The sequence below is a fragment of the Amblyomma americanum genome, chromosome 1, assembly GCF_052857255.1.
Source record: "Amblyomma americanum isolate KBUSLIRL-KWMA chromosome 1, ASM5285725v1, whole genome shotgun sequence".
In the NCBI taxonomy this organism is placed as follows: Eukaryota; Metazoa; Arthropoda; class Arachnida; order Ixodida; family Ixodidae; genus Amblyomma; species Amblyomma americanum.
In genome coordinates this window covers 65,056,255-65,073,439 of record NC_135497.1, presented here as the reverse complement: position 1 = coordinate 65,073,439, position 17,185 = coordinate 65,056,255, and the positions used below count along the sequence as shown (strand labels likewise).

At 52.1% G+C, this 17,185-nt stretch overlaps 1 protein-coding gene across 1 annotated transcript in view; it reads right to left on the bottom strand.

The window, feature by feature from the left end:
* LOC144101141 (uncharacterized) overlaps positions 1–17,185 on the bottom strand; it is a 75,681-nt gene that overhangs the window by 16,337 nt on the left and 42,159 nt on the right. Inside the window, exon 2 of the mRNA XM_077634215.1 lies at positions 1,890–1,934. Within this exon, the coding sequence (XP_077490341.1) occupies positions 1,890–1,934 (45 nt within the window). The remainder of the gene's footprint in view (positions 1–1,889; positions 1,935–17,185) is intronic.

Sequence of the window (17,185 nt, the reverse complement as noted above, 5' to 3'; positions counted from 1 at the left end):
TGCGAGTTGTGACGCAACCTGCATGCCTGTGATAACGAAGCGTAGCGTTTGGTGCATATTCGGATCACATGGCTTGAAAGCACAGTTTCAAAGTGCACTAATGAAAATAGTCCGAGCCTTAGTCTGGGACCGTTAAACTGCTAGCGCTGTTGTTTTCGTTTTTTTTTTCTTTCTTTATATGGTAGCACTATACCATCGGTTTACATTCGAATGGTTCTTCAATTGCTATTGTTATGGTCTTTCCTCTCATCTCAGGGCACTTGCAATGCTCACTCTACTGTCGTATTTAAAGATTAAGCAAATGCCTTTTCGACGAACAGACTTCGTGCCGTTGGCGAGAATGAGATTTGTCTTTATGCCGTGACCACTGATAGCTGGTGCTTGGCTAACTAAAAGCAAGAATACAATTTCATAACTATGGCCAAACCTCTTTACAGCGAAGGAAGTCGAAAGGGTGCCACGCACGCGCCGCGGTTGTGCCTGTATTACACGCGTAGCACCGAGTGAGTGAACACTGCACAGGGTTCTGCAGCATCGCTTCTTACTTACCTTGTCACTTGAAAGAAAAAAAACACTTAACAAAACTCACTGGCAGTGGCATTCCACATCGTTACAGCGAAGGATTCAATGCATCCGTTTCTAAAAGGGTTGTCAAAGGCAATCACGTACGATTCATAATATCCATTAGTTCTTTACAGACAGCGTCTCTATTACTAAGCTCTTGCGCCTGTAGTTCCTGATGGTATTGGCAATGATCGGGTAAACGAGCGTCGCATTCGGCTACTGAGTAAAAGGGCTCGGCCGCGTTTCGGTGGAGGCGAAACGCAGAAGGTGACCGTGCGCTGTGAAGGATCCCAGGTGGTCGGAATTAATCCCGAAGCTCTCCACTACGGAGTCCTTCATAGCCCAGGTGTGGCTCTGGGGCCTTAAACTCCACAATATATAATTTAAACGAGTGTCGTCTAGTTTTTCCAGAATGTCCGCCACAAAGGCGCGGCCATTTGAGGCTGAGCAACTGTTCAGCTGTGTCAGAGCGCTTTCTGGCTCACCACCATGCAATACCAAAATTAACACTAACGCAAACATCGATGCTGTTCTCAGAGTCAGGCGACAAAGTTGGAAGGGGAATTGAAGGACGTCTGCGTTCAACAAGCGGGCTCATCAAACCAATATGAGACTGTTTCAAGTGCCACTAGCCAGACCGCAAATTTGTATGCTTTTGGGTAGAGCGTCTCAGCATAGTGGCGGTATCGCTGTTTGCGCTCAAGAGCCTGCGCACGTGAGGTTTCGCCCGCTTTCTTGTCTTTAAAGAATCAAACGCCATTCAGACCCCCTAGTCCTTCAAAAAGGTCATCCGCATATACGCGGTGCTGCGTTACTTACATGCATCCGCGCTCTGGCTTTCTCTAAAGCGCCGCCTGCATGCCTATATATGAAAACACGTAGCTGAGACGCCAACCAGGTCAGTTATCCCATAGTCCATGCGGTGCAGTAATCTCGCCGGCAAGCTTCCTGGCCGCACGGCTAATGAACGGTGGAGTGCATTTTCACCGTGATAAAGCAGTGGACGCATGAATTCGACAGTTATCGAGCTTGAAACTGAGAAAACACGCGGTAACAATGAAGCCAGACCACGGTCATTTGATTAGCAGAGGAACCAGCCCAGGGCTGAGGCTGTCCCGCAGCGCGGTCATCTTTCCTCGCGAAGTCAACCACAAGGGGAATCACATGTGAAATCAGCACACGGCCATTGTACACATTTCCGTATGCCTGGCCTTTTTCGTCTGATTATAATATATACAGCACTGCGCCGACAATTCCGCTCTAATGCGTTCCAAGAGGACGGCCGGACTAAGCAAAAGGGGACTGTAGGATGACCACTGGCTTACCTTCCCGCATATAAGCGATGTCCATAGGGAACGGTTGGGAGTTGTCTGCACGAGAATGAGAGAAGAAAGAAAGACGAATTGAAGCAGCGGTATAATACAAACGCATGCACTCTTAAAAAAAAGGTAGTACAAAGATAGTAGGTGCAGCAGTTAACTAAACGGGTTAGTAATTATAACTAATCTTCGCGTTACTAACTGCAATTACTAACATGGCAGTAACACACGTCACAACCAGGGTTAAAGGTTAAGGGTGTCAGGTGAGGCCGAGCCTCGCTGCAATGCGCAAGTGCCGCGCAACTTCGCACTAGCAGGTGGCGTGCTCCTCCGCAAAGGCCGCTCACACATAGCCGAATCATCACCGTTGTCGTCGTCATCATCATCTTCATCATTATCACCACCACCACCACCACCACCATCATCATCAGACTGACTACATTCGCTGCAGGGCAAAGGCGTCTCCCATGTCTCTCCAATTAACCCTGTCCTCGGCCAGCTGCGCCCACCCTATGCCTGCAAACTTCTTAATCTCATCCGCCTCCTAACTTTCTGCTCTCCCCTGCTACGCTTGCCTTCTCTTGGAATCCCCTCCGTTACCCTTAGCGACCATCAGTTATCTTGCCTTCACATTACATGCCCTGCCCACACCCATTTCTTCCTCGTGATTTCGACTAGGATGTCATTAACCCGCGTTTGTTCCCTCACCCACTCTGCCCGCTTCCGGTCTCTTAACCTGCCATATGCGCTCCATACCATAGCTGAATAGCGCGCTCTAAAGTGTAATAACCAGAACTCCAAGGGGAACTACATTAGATGATGATGTCACGCTATCAATCAATCGACTGACCAGTGCAAGCCAGTCAGTGGGCGAATGGGTGCATGCATGTCCACAGCGAATCATGTCGCCGCCACCATACAGTTTATCGATATTACCCCACAGAGGGAAAGCTGACAGCGCTGCACTTAATCCACCATGGAGAGGCACAGGCATTCCGGGAAGATGAGGTTTCGCATTTGGCTTGCCTATTGTTGGGCATGAAACGTGGATCTAACCGCCACAATAAGATTCTTCTTGCAGAAAACCTCGAAGAAAGCCTGTGAAAGTTTCTACAGAAACTAACAATCGCGTTAAATTTACTGAAGAACTGAAAAGCACACTGTTTAAATAATTTCATCTGCGCGCTGAAGATAGCATCGGGACGTACAAGCTGCCAGTTCAGAGGCAGAATCCAGTTTTCGGCCCAAAACCACTCGAGCCAAATAAACTGTCTTCCCGGCATTCCCGCGGTGGATGAAGTGCTCTTTTAAAAGAAGCTCGCATAGACGGTGCCGCCAGCTTTTCCTTTTGGTCATATTGAGGAACTCCATGGCCGCCACACCTTGAGCAATACTGCAGTGGCTTATTGGCCAGCTTTAATGGCTTAAAGCAATCAAGGCGACATCGACAAAAGCGAGGGGATGTGCTTGAGGGACGAAAGCAAAACAACAAAGTGAAACATGCGTGTACGCGAGGCTGCTGCTGCGGCCAACGTTCGGGGTGAGTAGAACAGCGGCTTGTCTTTGCCCCGCGCACCGCAGGCTCGTCCAACTGAGTGATAACGCGTCCGATCCAGACCGGCGCTCCCCGTCCGCCGTAACCGTCTTGCGTCAGCGGCGAGCGCTCCCATAAACACGCATCTGCAGCAGCCAGCGGCTCGTCCGGCCACGGGGGCACGTGCTGCTTCGACCGCGACGCTGTCTATTGGCGAAGGCGAGTAGTGGCTCGGCTAAGAGCGCCCGCGTTTTTTTTTTCGCGAGCCGCAGCTTGGCTTTGGAGACATCTGTGTAAATACTGGGCGGGGGAACTGTCTGCCGGGCCCTCTCCGCGACGCCAAAACGAGCCCAGGCTGAAAGGAAGTCCTTGAGCAGAGCGATGACCACGGCCCCGATCCAAACCTCGGCTCCTCTCTGCTCTAGCCGCTGTTTTCTTTCCGCTTTTGCGCTCTTTTCTCCAAGGTTGTGTAAGGAGTACAGCTAGAGGGGCCGACAGAGCTCATAGGCACTCCAGGCTACGCCGGCTTATATCCCACGGAGCTGTGGCCGAATTTGTAGCGACCCCATATCGTGGTTCGCGGCACAGAGCAGCCAGCTTGTGAGGTGGTTCACTGTTAACCCTACGGCGCTGTTCCATCTTTGGAAAACCATAATGAGCAATTGATGGACAAGAGGAAATCAAGAAGGTCCAATCTTCACCTTCCTTCACTCCAACGTTTTTTCTGTTTTTCGAATGTGCCCTTATGGAATCAGCCATAATGGCAATACGCTATACCAGCAGTTTTGGGAGATTGTAAAAGCAAATCATCATGAAGAGAAAGTCGGTTACCGCCTACTAACATTCCCTGCGTATCGCCCAGTACGAGCGTTTGGTTACACAGGCCAAGTGTGACCAAGCGCTCGGCTCACAAAGGCTCGGCTTCCTCTTTCTTTTGGACGAAAGATGTCGCGCTCAGTGCAGCACCGCCATACATCTGCCTCCACGAATAATGATGCAACCAGTGTGTTCGCCGCACTCTACACTCCACGAGTCTTGCCGCCTCACTTCTGATAGTCTTTCGTACTGGAAGTAACTAACCTGCTAAGGAAAAAAAAAAAACACGTGCCCGCCTTTAGTCTGAGCTCCTTTTCGTGAGAACGAGGCGCGACTGCCTTTGTGGTACATTTGTGGTCGCCTGAGTTCCGCCTTGTTGGCGGTACAATATAATTCGTAGCAAGCATTTGTGCAAACTGAGGTTGGAAAGGTCAACGCACACGAACATTTGAGTGATGCAGCTGGACGAGGACCGGCTAGCTTTTTACTGTGTGGTTGTATGAATGCAAGCTCAGGCGTACAGTCGACAGCTATACTGCGTTGCACAGACGTTTGACAATCCGTCCTCGTGCTGTTTATATGTTTGCTCATTTCTGTTTCAGAAACTCGACTCTGTTCCACAATTAAAAGCAAATCATCATGAGGAGACAGTCGGTTACCGCTTACTAACATTCCCTGCGTATCGCCCAGTACGGCTAGGTTGAACGAAAATGCAACACCACGTTATATGACCCTTTCAGAAAAGTTTTACGGGCAGAATGAGAAAATAGCTTCAAATTGGCAAACTAATCCTGACGTACGCGGTCGTTCACATCTATAGTGAAAACTGATGCGGTATCTGTCGGATACTTATGAACTAACGAGCATCTGTCATGATTCATGAGCTTTCTGCATTTGCACTGGCGTCACGCTGTATAAACGTCGCTGCGATCTCATTTCGTCATGCCTTCCTGTGTTTACGTCAGCAGGAGACGAACCAGTACATTTGTGACCAATGCGCTAATTGTTTTTGCTTGCTGAATGCAGACACGCCGTCTTCTATTCGTAGTGGCATGGCTAAACGATAAAGAGGCTCACCTTCATCATGTGTTATAAGCAGGAAACTGCTTCCAATATCAATCTGCTTGGACAACAGAACTGGCGGTGATCTGCAGAGAACTTGAACCCTTTACATTTTACTGCTACATTGAAAAATAAAATGCAATTTCATTGCAGAGGGTCTATCAGAAAAGCCGTAGCAGAGTTGTTTGGAAAAAGCTGGGAGCGAATTTGTATTTCGCCTCCGCCGAAACGAGACCGCAGCAGCCGGAAGTTTTTCTGCCATATTAGCACATGTTAACGGAGCATCACTGAAAAAAAAAAAAATCTCACGTGAAGCCCGTCCTCTCGCCTGGTGCGTGTGTGTTGTGTTGAGTTTAGTGGCACACAAGCAGCTAAGGCTACCACGCTCCAAACACGGTTAAAAAGTGTTGTATTAAGTGGACTGAAACGTATCAAATGTTTAGTTGGGTTAAGAGATTTGCTTTCTCTAAGAAATCCAAAGACACGCGACCGACCTACAAGTGCCTTTCCACTTAAAAGCAACACTGGGTGTAAAGGGACGTGGTCACTCTGGAATAGAGCAGAATATTTTATAGCGCCATGCGCAAAGAGTGAGGCGCACGCCCCGCAGCGTATCGGATGCGAGCGTACAGACCCCGCTCACTTGCGACGCACTTCCCTTGGCTCTCGCATGGGCGGGTTGCAAGCGGTGGCTGCACGTGTTCGCTGTCATTCCTCACGGGTCTCGTGGGGCGGATGCACGGCTGGGGGCGCCGGGTCGGCGGCGGGCCAGGGGCGCGCACCCGTCGACGGAGGGGCATCGCGTTTCGTCAGCGCATCCTTCCGCCGCTGGGCGGATCGTTTCGGGGGCTGATTTACGTCGCACGAATTCATGCTCGCCGCGTGCCGACATCACGCTGCAATGCTGTGTGTGGGCGCGCTGGGTGTGAACGCAGCCCCGTGCGGGCCATGTTTGTTTACGCCTGGCGAGCGAGTGGTCGGTGGCGCGGCTACACCCACTTCAGCCAGTGCAAGAGTACTGCTTTCAAATGTAGATGGGCGTTCAGTTGCGGTGAAGCCTTGTTGAACAGTGCGGAGGCTTTGAACCGGCAGCTGTGGATGTCTGCTCTCCGCGTCGCTCATTCAGTTTCAACGTACATTTGAAATGTCATGTTTGTGGAGCTGCATATAGGGTGGAGCAAAATATATCGAGCAGCTTCTGTACTTGGAAATCACGAATGCTACTCTATCCGCGCGAAAATGTCAGAAAAAAAGCTCCAAATTGTGGCCTGAAATGTGACCTTCCCCCTTTTTCTACACGCGACACGATATCAGTGCAGGTTAGGGAATCCCAGGTTCCTCCATTATACGTGCGGCGTCCAGTATAGCCTCCCATGTATCGCTTCAGGACGTTGAACCCTACATATATACTTTTATCTGGTCTTTTGCGCAAGTGCAATTACTTTTCACAGGCGCAACCAATGAAAGCTCATTAAATTAAATCCAAGATTTTTTGTCCACACTTCGTACCGAGTAGTACGCTGATACTGATGCAAAAACTTAACAGTGTAACCAGACGATATTTGGCACTGAACGTTTGTGGGTTCGTACATGAAATGTCTTTCACCCGTCTTAGATTCTTTCAGCCGTCTATCGACAGTGTCTGTTGGCGAAAGCAAGTAGCGGCTCATAAATCTTTTTTTTTAGAAACTTATTATATACGCGGAAAATTACAAAGGATCGCTGGATCCACCAGCACTCGACCTTTTAAGATAATGCATTAAGCTTGCATCGCATCGCATAAAATTGGCCGTGCTTCGCTCGCATCATAGCATGCCTCGGCGTGCTGATGTGAAGTTCTGCTTGCGTTCACAGGAGCGCGACAGCGAATATTGTTTTGCCTGATTAGGCACGTTATTCAGCCAAGGTAGGCAGAATCGGTATAACTTGAGCTTTCATGGAACGCCAATAGAAAACGACGTTTTTTTCCGCAAGATAGGTACTGCACTGCGACAATCTGTTACGCCGCGCGATACTTAGATGACACCCATAGCAACCGTTCTGTGGCCCATGCTCATCTAAAGCCGCCGGAATGCATCGCGCAGTTTACTCAATGCGGCTTGCCGGAGCTGCTTCTCCCATTGCTAGGAAGGAAAGAGTGAAAGAGGCTTGCGGCGAAAGAAGTGAATTCCGTCCTTTGCGACGCTCGCTGCCTGAAACCCACCATTCCGCCGCCATCTCCGGCCGTCAGCCTTTTTACAGCCGGTGTGTGCGTGCGTTGTGTCCGGGTGTGCGCGAACTGAGCAACCCGCGGTGTGAGTCGGAGATGCGAGCACTTTAGGTAATGGCGCAGCATTCGCACAGCTCTCGGGGCAGAGGCCCCGCAGCTGCATTACCGTGACGAATCGGGCCCATCGAGGATACAGCAGCTTCCTCGAAGGTATACTGGCTATTTTATTCGAGCTGCCTCGCTCGTTTTACTCCCCTCGCGTGGACCGATTGCGAAGAGGAGAGGACGGGATGCAGCAGCTGGCTGCGTTCTGAGCACAAAAATGATCTGCGGGCAGATTTGTTGTTCGTACGATGATTAAGCAATATGTCGGCATGGACACAATACACCCTCTTCGGGTAAGCATTTGATTCAAGCAAAATTTCACCCTCTTTTACGTATGTATATCGTTTCGTGGTTTTCATTTTATAAGCTACGCTTGAGTCATGCACTCCAAAGTACTTCCCATTTACGCCACACTGTGTCGTCGACGAAGGAAGCTGGTCAAATCCGAAAAAAAAAAAGGCGAAATAACCCAAATACTAATCAAAAGAAGCTGCGAATCACCTGTTCGCTTCCCATGGGCGTAGTTACTCGGAGGGAAAAAGCAAAAGAAAATTTTCGAAGAATTTGATTTAAAAATACTCCGCCTCGCATGCGGGAGGTGCGGGGTTCGATCCCCAGTGCCGCCGGGTGCCCACCGGTGATACAATGGGTACAAAGCTTTCCCCTGGTCTGGTGCTCGGCTTTTTTTAGGGTGAAATGCTTAGGAAATGGGTCTTCGACCCCACCTTGTCAAACCGAAAACACCTTGTGTCATGGCGCTCTTTGGCCACAGATGCCCTTGCGACATAACAATCCACAGTCATCGATTTCAAAATGCGAGCAAATAAGCACGTCAGATGAAGACTCGTTCGCTAAAATGAGCGCGAATAAACTGAAAGAAGTGAAGTTATTTCGAGTGTTTCCAAGGGATAGCAAAGGGCGCAGACCTCGCTTTTGATGAAGACGATCGAAGTGCGCATAAGGGAAACACGAGGACTGCATCTCGCAGCGCCCGCCATCGTGCGCCTTGTCTTCATCGCCAGTGTCTCCATAGTAATCAACCGAGCCATGAGTCGAATATTTGCACAGCGTGGTCTAACGTCGTACTGCATCGTGCACATGGTAGCCTAAGCAAGCCTTCGTAGGGCTGTGGCAAGCTACACACAGTGGCCAGTTAAAAAATCCTTGCAGAGAGTGCAAATCGATTTCGCGTTTGGCGGGCCCTATAGCCTTCATCATAGCTGTGAAGCTGTCTTAGGCCGAGGAAAGTGCCATCATTGCGCCACCATCTCAAAGGCGTCCCTCAACTCGCCTCCCGTATGCCAGGGCAGGGAGGTCCCCTGAGCGGCCATAAATCTTCCGTGGAGGCTCCCTCCCGTATCAGCGACGATTTTTCACGCACGGGCGACACAAAAGTCCCCAGCAGGGAGGCGCGTAAAATGGCGGTAAGTTAGACGGTTGACCGCGCTTTTTTTTTTCGACCTCACACTCGATCTGAAAGGCTACCAGAGGTAAAACGGATAGTTTCTGCTCTTGTCTACGAGGAAAAGAGTAGATGGGAAACTTCCCGGTGGCGCTGCAAAGTGCTATACAAGTGATCACGCTAATCGGACACGAAAACGCGCTCTGTACCGCGGCATCTGAAGGTGAACTCAAACCGGCCGGAACTATAGGCTGGAGTCTAAATTGTCCCTCTATTGGCATCTGACGCTCAACAAGCATGCGCTTTGACAGCCTATATCTACCGTCCGAGCCTGAGAAAAAGGAGTTTCTTTTTATGCTTGTTTTCTCCGTTGCAGGTAGACTCGTGGAGTCTTCCTATAATTTCTCCGGCGCACAGGATAGGTGCTGTTTTCTGTCTCGACCCAGCTCGGCGTCCAGCGCTAACATCTTCGGTCACGGGATGCCGACAGCCGTTCGCGGTACAGATACGACAACCGGGGGATGTGTCCTTTCGCGCACACACGAGAGCTGTAGGAGTTGGCCGCACGTTCCCATCAGGGTCCCATTCTGAAGAAAAGCCGGCGTCCGAAAAATCCGGATTGATCGAAAAGGTGGCTACGCCACACGTGAAGCTACTGATTAGAAGCTCGCAACATGACTCGATTGTCATTAGGATATGTAAGTATAAAAACTACAGGAATGAAAATGAAAATTGGCTTTTGAGGAAAGGAAATGGCGCGGTAACTGTCTCGCATATCTCGGTGGACACCCGAACCGTGCCGAAGGGAAGAGATAAAGGAGGGGGTGAAAGAAAAAAGCGAAAGAGGTGCCGTAGTGCAGGTCTCCGGAATAGTTTCGACCACCTGGGGATCTTTAACGTGCACTGACATCGCACAGCACACGGGCGCCTTAGCGTTTTGCCCCCTTAAAAACGCGGCCGCCGCGGTCGGGTTCGCTGAAAGGAAAATTGGGGTAGTCGGGAATCGAACTCCTGACCCTTGGGTGGTGAGTCAGGCACGCAACCGGTAGGCCACATAGAGGGTCTGGTTAAAGCGGGGCTTTATGTGCATGTCGCGTTGTCTTTCACAATTTGAGTGGAGAATAATAATAATTGGTTTTGGGGGGAAAAGAAATGGCGCAGTATCTGTCTCATATATCGTTGGACACCTGAACCGCGCCGTAAGGGAAGGGTAAAGGAGGGAGCGAAAGAAGAAAGGAAGAGAGAGGTGCCGTAGTGGAGGGCTCCAGAATAATTTCGACCACCTGGGGATCTTTAACGTGCACTGATATCGCACAGCACACGGGCGCCTCAGCGTTTTGCCTCCTTAAAAACGCGGCCGCCGAGGTCGGGTTCGAAACCAGGAACTCCGGATCAGTAGTCGACAATTTGAGTGGATGAAGCGCACAAAAGACACGGCACATAGGCAAAGACGGACACGACACAGGCGATTGTGATTGGGGGGGGGGGGGGGGGGGGGGGGGGGGCGCTGCGCTTTTTTGAAGCTTTTGACCCGGAAGTTTTTGGGATAGCCTCTCACGAATGAATGGGCTATCACCATAGTGTTCTTTTCGTCACCCGTGATCTACGTTCTCAACCCAAGGCTGCCACAGGAAATCATTCGGGATCACTGGGTAGGCCCGCCGCCGGTGCTAGCATGACTCAAGTCAACGTCACTTCGGAGCGGCACAGACGCCGAATCTTCCGCTGTGCCTGACGCCGATGCAAGCATGACAGATGACGATTCCAGCCAAGTGGTTGCGGTAATACCTCTTCTCAGTTCTTGCCGCGGAAAATGTGCCTGGAAATCAGCTTGTCACGATGCTCTCTTCGACACCTATACCCGGTAACCTCAAAAATTGCATTTCAGATACGGACAGAATACACAGAACCGAAGTTGATTTCCGATACACATACCCAATACTGTATCGTCGGTACCTCAATAAATCGCCAATATTAATAAAGATGGTAATATGATTAGCTAAGTTACGAGATTTCTCCGTGGTTTGAGGAATCATGAGTACATTCGATACAGCGCACTGTTTCTCAAAAGACACGAATGTATCCAGACGCATACGTTCTTTCAAGATGCAGTTAGTTTCTTTAAGCTCCACTGTCGGCGCAGCTGATGCCATGGTGACGTTGAAGCGAACACTTCCATACCAACCTAGCAAAATATTTTTCTAAGCTAATGTTGTTCATGCGAACCGGTCTGTGAGCCCTTGACTACGTACGATTAAACTTTGATGCTTTTAGTATGTTACTGGAGGATTTACTGGGTTGCTTCTGCCCTGTGCTAAATGGTGCAAGCTCCGTGCGCATGGGAGAGCCGAATAGGTTGTGTTTAACAAAAGCTCGAAGTTGAACATTCTGTGTTAAAAACCATAGAAGGAAAACAGCGAAAATAGAAGAGCTGAAAGTTATATTAGGCAAATCAACTTGCTAATCTCTTGTGTTATCTTTAATTGAAGTTCTTAAACAGAATTTGCTGAAACCACCGTCGAGTCCCGCAATGCGGCTATGTTGTAAACAAAGCAAATGAAAAAGCCTCTCTATACAGTAGACATGGCCGTCGCCTTGTGTTTGGTGAATGTGCCTTTTGTCAACGGATATGAGCGAAGCACTGCCACTTCGACTCGAGGATCCTGGAGGCAGTTAAGAAACTTGTTTCCCTAGAGCCTGTTGGGAACTACGCCTTCTTGTAGAGCTTGCTTCTCCAAAGGCAAATAATGCGTGAGCTGATGCATTTGGCGCTGCCGGCGCTGATGACTCCTTTGACCCGCGAGTAGAGCACGCGACCTTTGCGGTGCTGACAAAGTCAACGGCAGCTTATCCCGTAAACTCCTGAGCACGACAGTGGAAACTAGCCTTCCATCTCTGTAGGCAACCACTGTCCCTCCAATCACCGAGTGATTAAGTGCAGCATACACGTCGCCTATTTCCCAGACAACGAATGAAGGAAGAGAAAAGACTGACAGGGCCAACGGCATTGGCATCGTCTCTTCCTAATTCTACTCCTGAGCGTGCGCCGCCGTCTGACTCGCACCAGCCTCAAAGATTTCAAATTTCCGCTGCCGTCAGCTCAACTACAGTCTGGCATGCCTCGTTGGATGCTGCCAGACAACGCTCGGTGGGCTTTGCCTTCGGTGGCGTTCGTTTTCTTCCTTCAAAGCAAGCGTTGATTCGTTGGAAATGTACCGGTACCATAGATTGCGTCATCATGCGCCTCCCACTGGACACTCTGCGCTGCGGAGAAACTTGAAGGCCGCCGTGATTTAAATCGGCGATAACGTCACCATTTCAAACGCTAGCCCAAGAGGATTTGCTATGTTTTACCTGCAATTTTTGCACATTCGACCCCTTTAAGCTCGTCGAATTCTAAAACCTTTGCAGTAACCCTTTAAATGCAGAGATTAAGTTTGACCCTAGTTTAGGTGTACGTCAGTGTCCAGTTTAAATTCGCCAGCAGTAGTGATGTCGCCACTCTCGTAACTGGTGGTGTGCAAGATTATGATGGCGCGAAGTTCTGGCGCCTCTCAGATAGGATTTAAACAGGAGCGTGGCCGAGTTCGGTCCCCCAGTCGAGGCGTTAGCAACAGCTCATCCAAAAAGCCTGCGCCTCTCCGAACAAGAGGCGCCTTCGAGCGCCAAATTGGCGGGAAAGAATGGAGCCGACGGACGAGCGCCGGGCGCGAACCAAGCGGCCCAGAGACTGTGGCGCAGAGCGCGATGCGCGCGCCCCCTTTGGCCCTGCGCTCTGCAGGGGCCAAAAACGGAGGTCAGCGGGGGCAGCATAAATCGCGAACGCGCGGCCAGTTTGTTTGGACAAAAGCGCGCGCGCCTGTTAGCTCATGGCGAGAAACAACGAAACCCTTCTGCCGGGCAGCTTAGATAAGCGCCCCAAGCCAGGGGTGGGGTGTCGTGGAGGGCGCCGGGGCACGCGCGGTCCCCGCGACGCGCTGTCTGCCAGGTCGCGTCGCTGACGCACCTCGGGGGAACGTGACTTGACGTGATCTTACGAGACTCCGACCACTCATCGGAGTGAACGAGGCGCGAATCCAAACCGAAGGTCACCCAGGGCCGCCCGTGCCATATACACGCGGCGACCCTCATAACCCGTTGTCTCGAGACTCGGCCCCTAAATCTGCCACAGCCGCGCCTCCTCCTCGCACGCGCGGTCGCCGTTTTCTCCCCCGATGGACGAGCGCCACCTTCGAGGTGCTGCAGCAGTCGTATACAACCCGTGGTTACGCCTTTCTGCCGCCAGACAAGATCGTCCATCGAACGGGCGCATCCGTATTGACGGCCGCCTTTCGAATCAGACGCGCCGTCTGGGGCCATGGAGAACGAGGCGGCATTTGCGCAGGCGGCGCATAAATCAAACAACGGAGCCGCATTTTCACCCGCACTTTACGCGCCGATGCTTGCGTGCCGTGCGCGCACTCGTATAGGTGGCAAAGCGGCAAAAGGGGCTGCCCGTGTCGAAAGCGGGTAACCGGGCTTCGTGTTTGCATGCGCGCGGGGAGGTCCGTGGTAGAGGAATTTGGGCAACCAGACGTGCCGGCTGCGTTCCAAAAGGCGTAACAGCGCCTCTACATAATGCAAGAGTCGGCGGACGACGTCCCGTAGCCCATATACGCTGTCGCGTGCTTCAATGTACGACTACAGCCTTCGATTCCGCCGGGCAAGTGAACGGGCGCGCCGTTCCCCGGAGGCCCTCAAAACGGCCCCCCGTATGGGTAAACAAGCGCCTGCATATTTCATCCGCGGCGGCGCGCGGTGGGGCTCGGCACCATGAAGAAACCGAAGGCATGCTAATGCCCACGGCGCCAAGGCCGCGAGTTTGGAGCGCGTGTCAGCGCGGACGGCGCCGTCGCTGGAAGCCGAGTGCACGCGATGAATTCTCCGCGGCCGCTCATCACAGACCGCGCATGCAATTGCCACCTCGAAGGCAGCTCGCGGTGGCTCAGCGCTGCACGCGAGGGCGAGGACTCGCTCGAAGGAGGCGGGAGCCGCCGTATCTCCCTGGCGCACCTGGAACGGAAATCCGCGGACGCTGTTGCCGCGCTTTTTGTTGACGACGAGAAGAAGCAGTGCAAGGGCGGAGAACAACAACAGTGCAGCCTGTGGTACGCGAATGGCTTGCTCCGAGGTGCACTGTAGAGAGGCGTTTACTATAGTGTGCATGAGGGTACGTTGTACTCTGCTGGGCAAGCGCTGTTTTATGGGCAACAAAGCTAGCATCGAGCCTGTAAAGCACCCGTAAAAATCAACGCGCTCCGGGGCTGTCGGCAGCCGTGCTGTACAATGCGACGACACAAATTAATTTTTAACCGGATTTTTACATGTACAAGCAACAGACCGAGCTGCGACGCTAGCCGCACATGAGGACTGCGCGGGTTAGTTCTGAGAGGGGAAATTGAACGATTTGCACAGAGGTCTAATTCCATACGTCTCACGGGAAAATGGACTGTCTATGTTATCGCACGTGAAAAAATAGCAGAAAAAGAGGCAGTCTCCACCATAACATGGAAGCACAGAAGTTATCATATTCAAAGAAGGCACACCGAAGACGGCAGGACCAACCGCGGGGATCGGTGGCAATGGCATTCGGCTGCTGAGCCTGAAGTCGCGAGTTCGAACGCAGCCCAGGCTACAACATTTCGGTGGAGGAACTCCAAACGCACTACTACCCTGTCATCGCAGCCAATAGCGCGACTTCGGCATGCAATTCGTGACGACAGAACCGGGTTCTTTTAAAACGCGGCGCGAATACGAAGCGAAGCGTAGGCGTTTTTAAGAAGGAAGCCGCCAGAATGAAAGCATATATAGGTATGCTGTATTCGCGTTCTGACATCACCGACAACCCTGCTCAGACAATGCATGCACAAATGTGGTCACTCTAGAACAGGAAGTGACATTTTGAAATTGCATTTCCTTCGTACGACAAGGAAAGTACGCATATGGGCTTCACGACATCCAGCGCGTCGACACGTTGTTCCTCTCAGTTTTGCTTCTCATGTGGCTAAAGAGCGATACGTTTTGCCTGAAGAAACACACTTGTATAACTGCAGCAAACATCTCCAAGCGCTCCGCGAGTCTTTCCAGGTGCCCCTCGTGTCGATTTACAGCAGTACGCACGCACGTACAGTTTTGCATCCGGCCATGGTGCGCCAGCAGGGTAAATAAAGCGTGGTCCCTTCAAACGCTGTAATAGTTTACGGCACCGAAACTATTGTTATGCGGTCGGTAACTAGTAGAGGTAAAAAAAACGTGTATTTAAAAGGAAAACAGGGGAAGCGCATTCTTTCGCCCATCCTCGTCGCGAGAGCTCTCGTCTAAGCGTATCGATCCATTTAGTAGGGCAGGGGACACCGAGATACACACGGAATAGAAGACAACGAAGACAGGCGCATTCCTTATCGCTGCCCGGCGACGCCCCCGCTGTCTGCGCGTAGAGGACATAAAGCTGCGCGCGACAGTCCTCCGCAGCCGCCCCCAGGACTCCCGAGCATTGCGCCTCGTTTCCCGGTTTTGTTTATGCTGCACGCGTGCCTAGGACTACGTCGGCAGTTTGCTTACGCTGGCGTTTTGCTGTCAGCGAGACACGCCTCCCTTTTCGACAGGGCGTAAGCGCGCTCGTGCTGGAACCAACTGCCTCTGCGCATACACATCCCTATCTGTCCCTTCCGTCTTGGAGCCCCTCGACAGGCGACGATTTTGGAGGAAAAGAGACGCTCCACCGGCGGCACATCACTTAATCCGCTCCGGGAAGAAGTTGCAGCTGGCTGCTCCGTAACGGTAGCCGCCGGGGCCCCCTCCCCTCCAGCGAGAGGGGAAGCCCACCGAGAAAGGAAGCTCAGCTGCTGCGGGATCGATCCCGGCGTCTCGGGCGTCTTTCGCGGGGAAAGCAGCCGCATCCTTGAATCGTCTCCGCAGTGCAGCGTGGCGCAACGGATGGGTCCGGGGAAAACCCGCTGATTCACGGGCGGATCCCAGCGACACAAACATCGCCGGCCGTCCGGGGCAAATTCGGTTTCGCCTCTGCCGCCGTTTGCTCTTCTCCATCCGGATGGGCAATGCTCCGCGCTGACGCACGCCCGCCGCGCCCGGCCATCAAATAACGGGCGCATGCAGAGGACGCTCGCTCCCTCTCTTTCCAAGTGAGAGGAGGTGAACTGGACACGACTCCATATCGGATCGAATACGCTGGGTGTTTAGGAAATTCCTCGAGCGCTGTGTGCAATCGACCGACCGGCTGGTCATCTACAAAGCCTCGCGGCGCGCGGTAGCTCCTCCCCTGTATAAGCGCGCTCTCAATTTCTGGATGCGGGAGACGGAGCCACCTTGGCGGCAATTAGGGGCACCATCTCTAGTGAGCCCGGCGTACGGGGCGACGCGCCCACTCGAAGAAGGATGAAGAAGAAAGGTCGCTGTTTGCGGGGCATGCTGCATATTCATGACCGCATACATGGCGAAGTAATTTCGGGAATTTACGCGGAGCCTTACTGGCACCGAAAAGGGCGAGGCGCTCAAGCTGGTGAAAGATTCTGGTTTGAAGAATGGCTGTTGGCATCCGTCTTGCAGTTTTTGGGGCTAACTAAAACGCTCTCACGTAAGGAAGCGAACGCTTGTCTCCAAAAACCATAATTACCAGCAACCATGTAATCTAGAGCTAACATAAAATACGGGGGTAAGGGGGGTCATGGTATGCAGCGCCTACGCGGGCCGTGTAATCATGATTTCGTCACCACCGACGCTTTCCGCCAAGCCCGCCAAAAAATGGTGCACGCGCTCCTTACTCGATGAAAGCTGCCTGTCCTCTCCTCCTCGAGCCTAATGGGCGCAGCATCCGATCTCCCGCGAGACTGTGACCCGCGCTGGCCGTTCCCCGTCGAAGGCGTTAATTACCGACGGACGTCTATTAATTAAGCTAACGAGGGAATCGTCTCGCGACGCGCGGCGCGCAGCTGGATACGCTGGCGGTAATGGCACGTTGTATACGCGCAACCTGTCCACCCTGTGTTTCAAGTTCGTTCAGGCGTGACAGATGCGAGTGGCTGGCTGCCAGAGGCGTGTCTAAAATGAACGCAAACACGGATTCGGCATCGCACAGGGACCGGGAGACACCAGCTTCGTGCGAACTTTCCAGACCG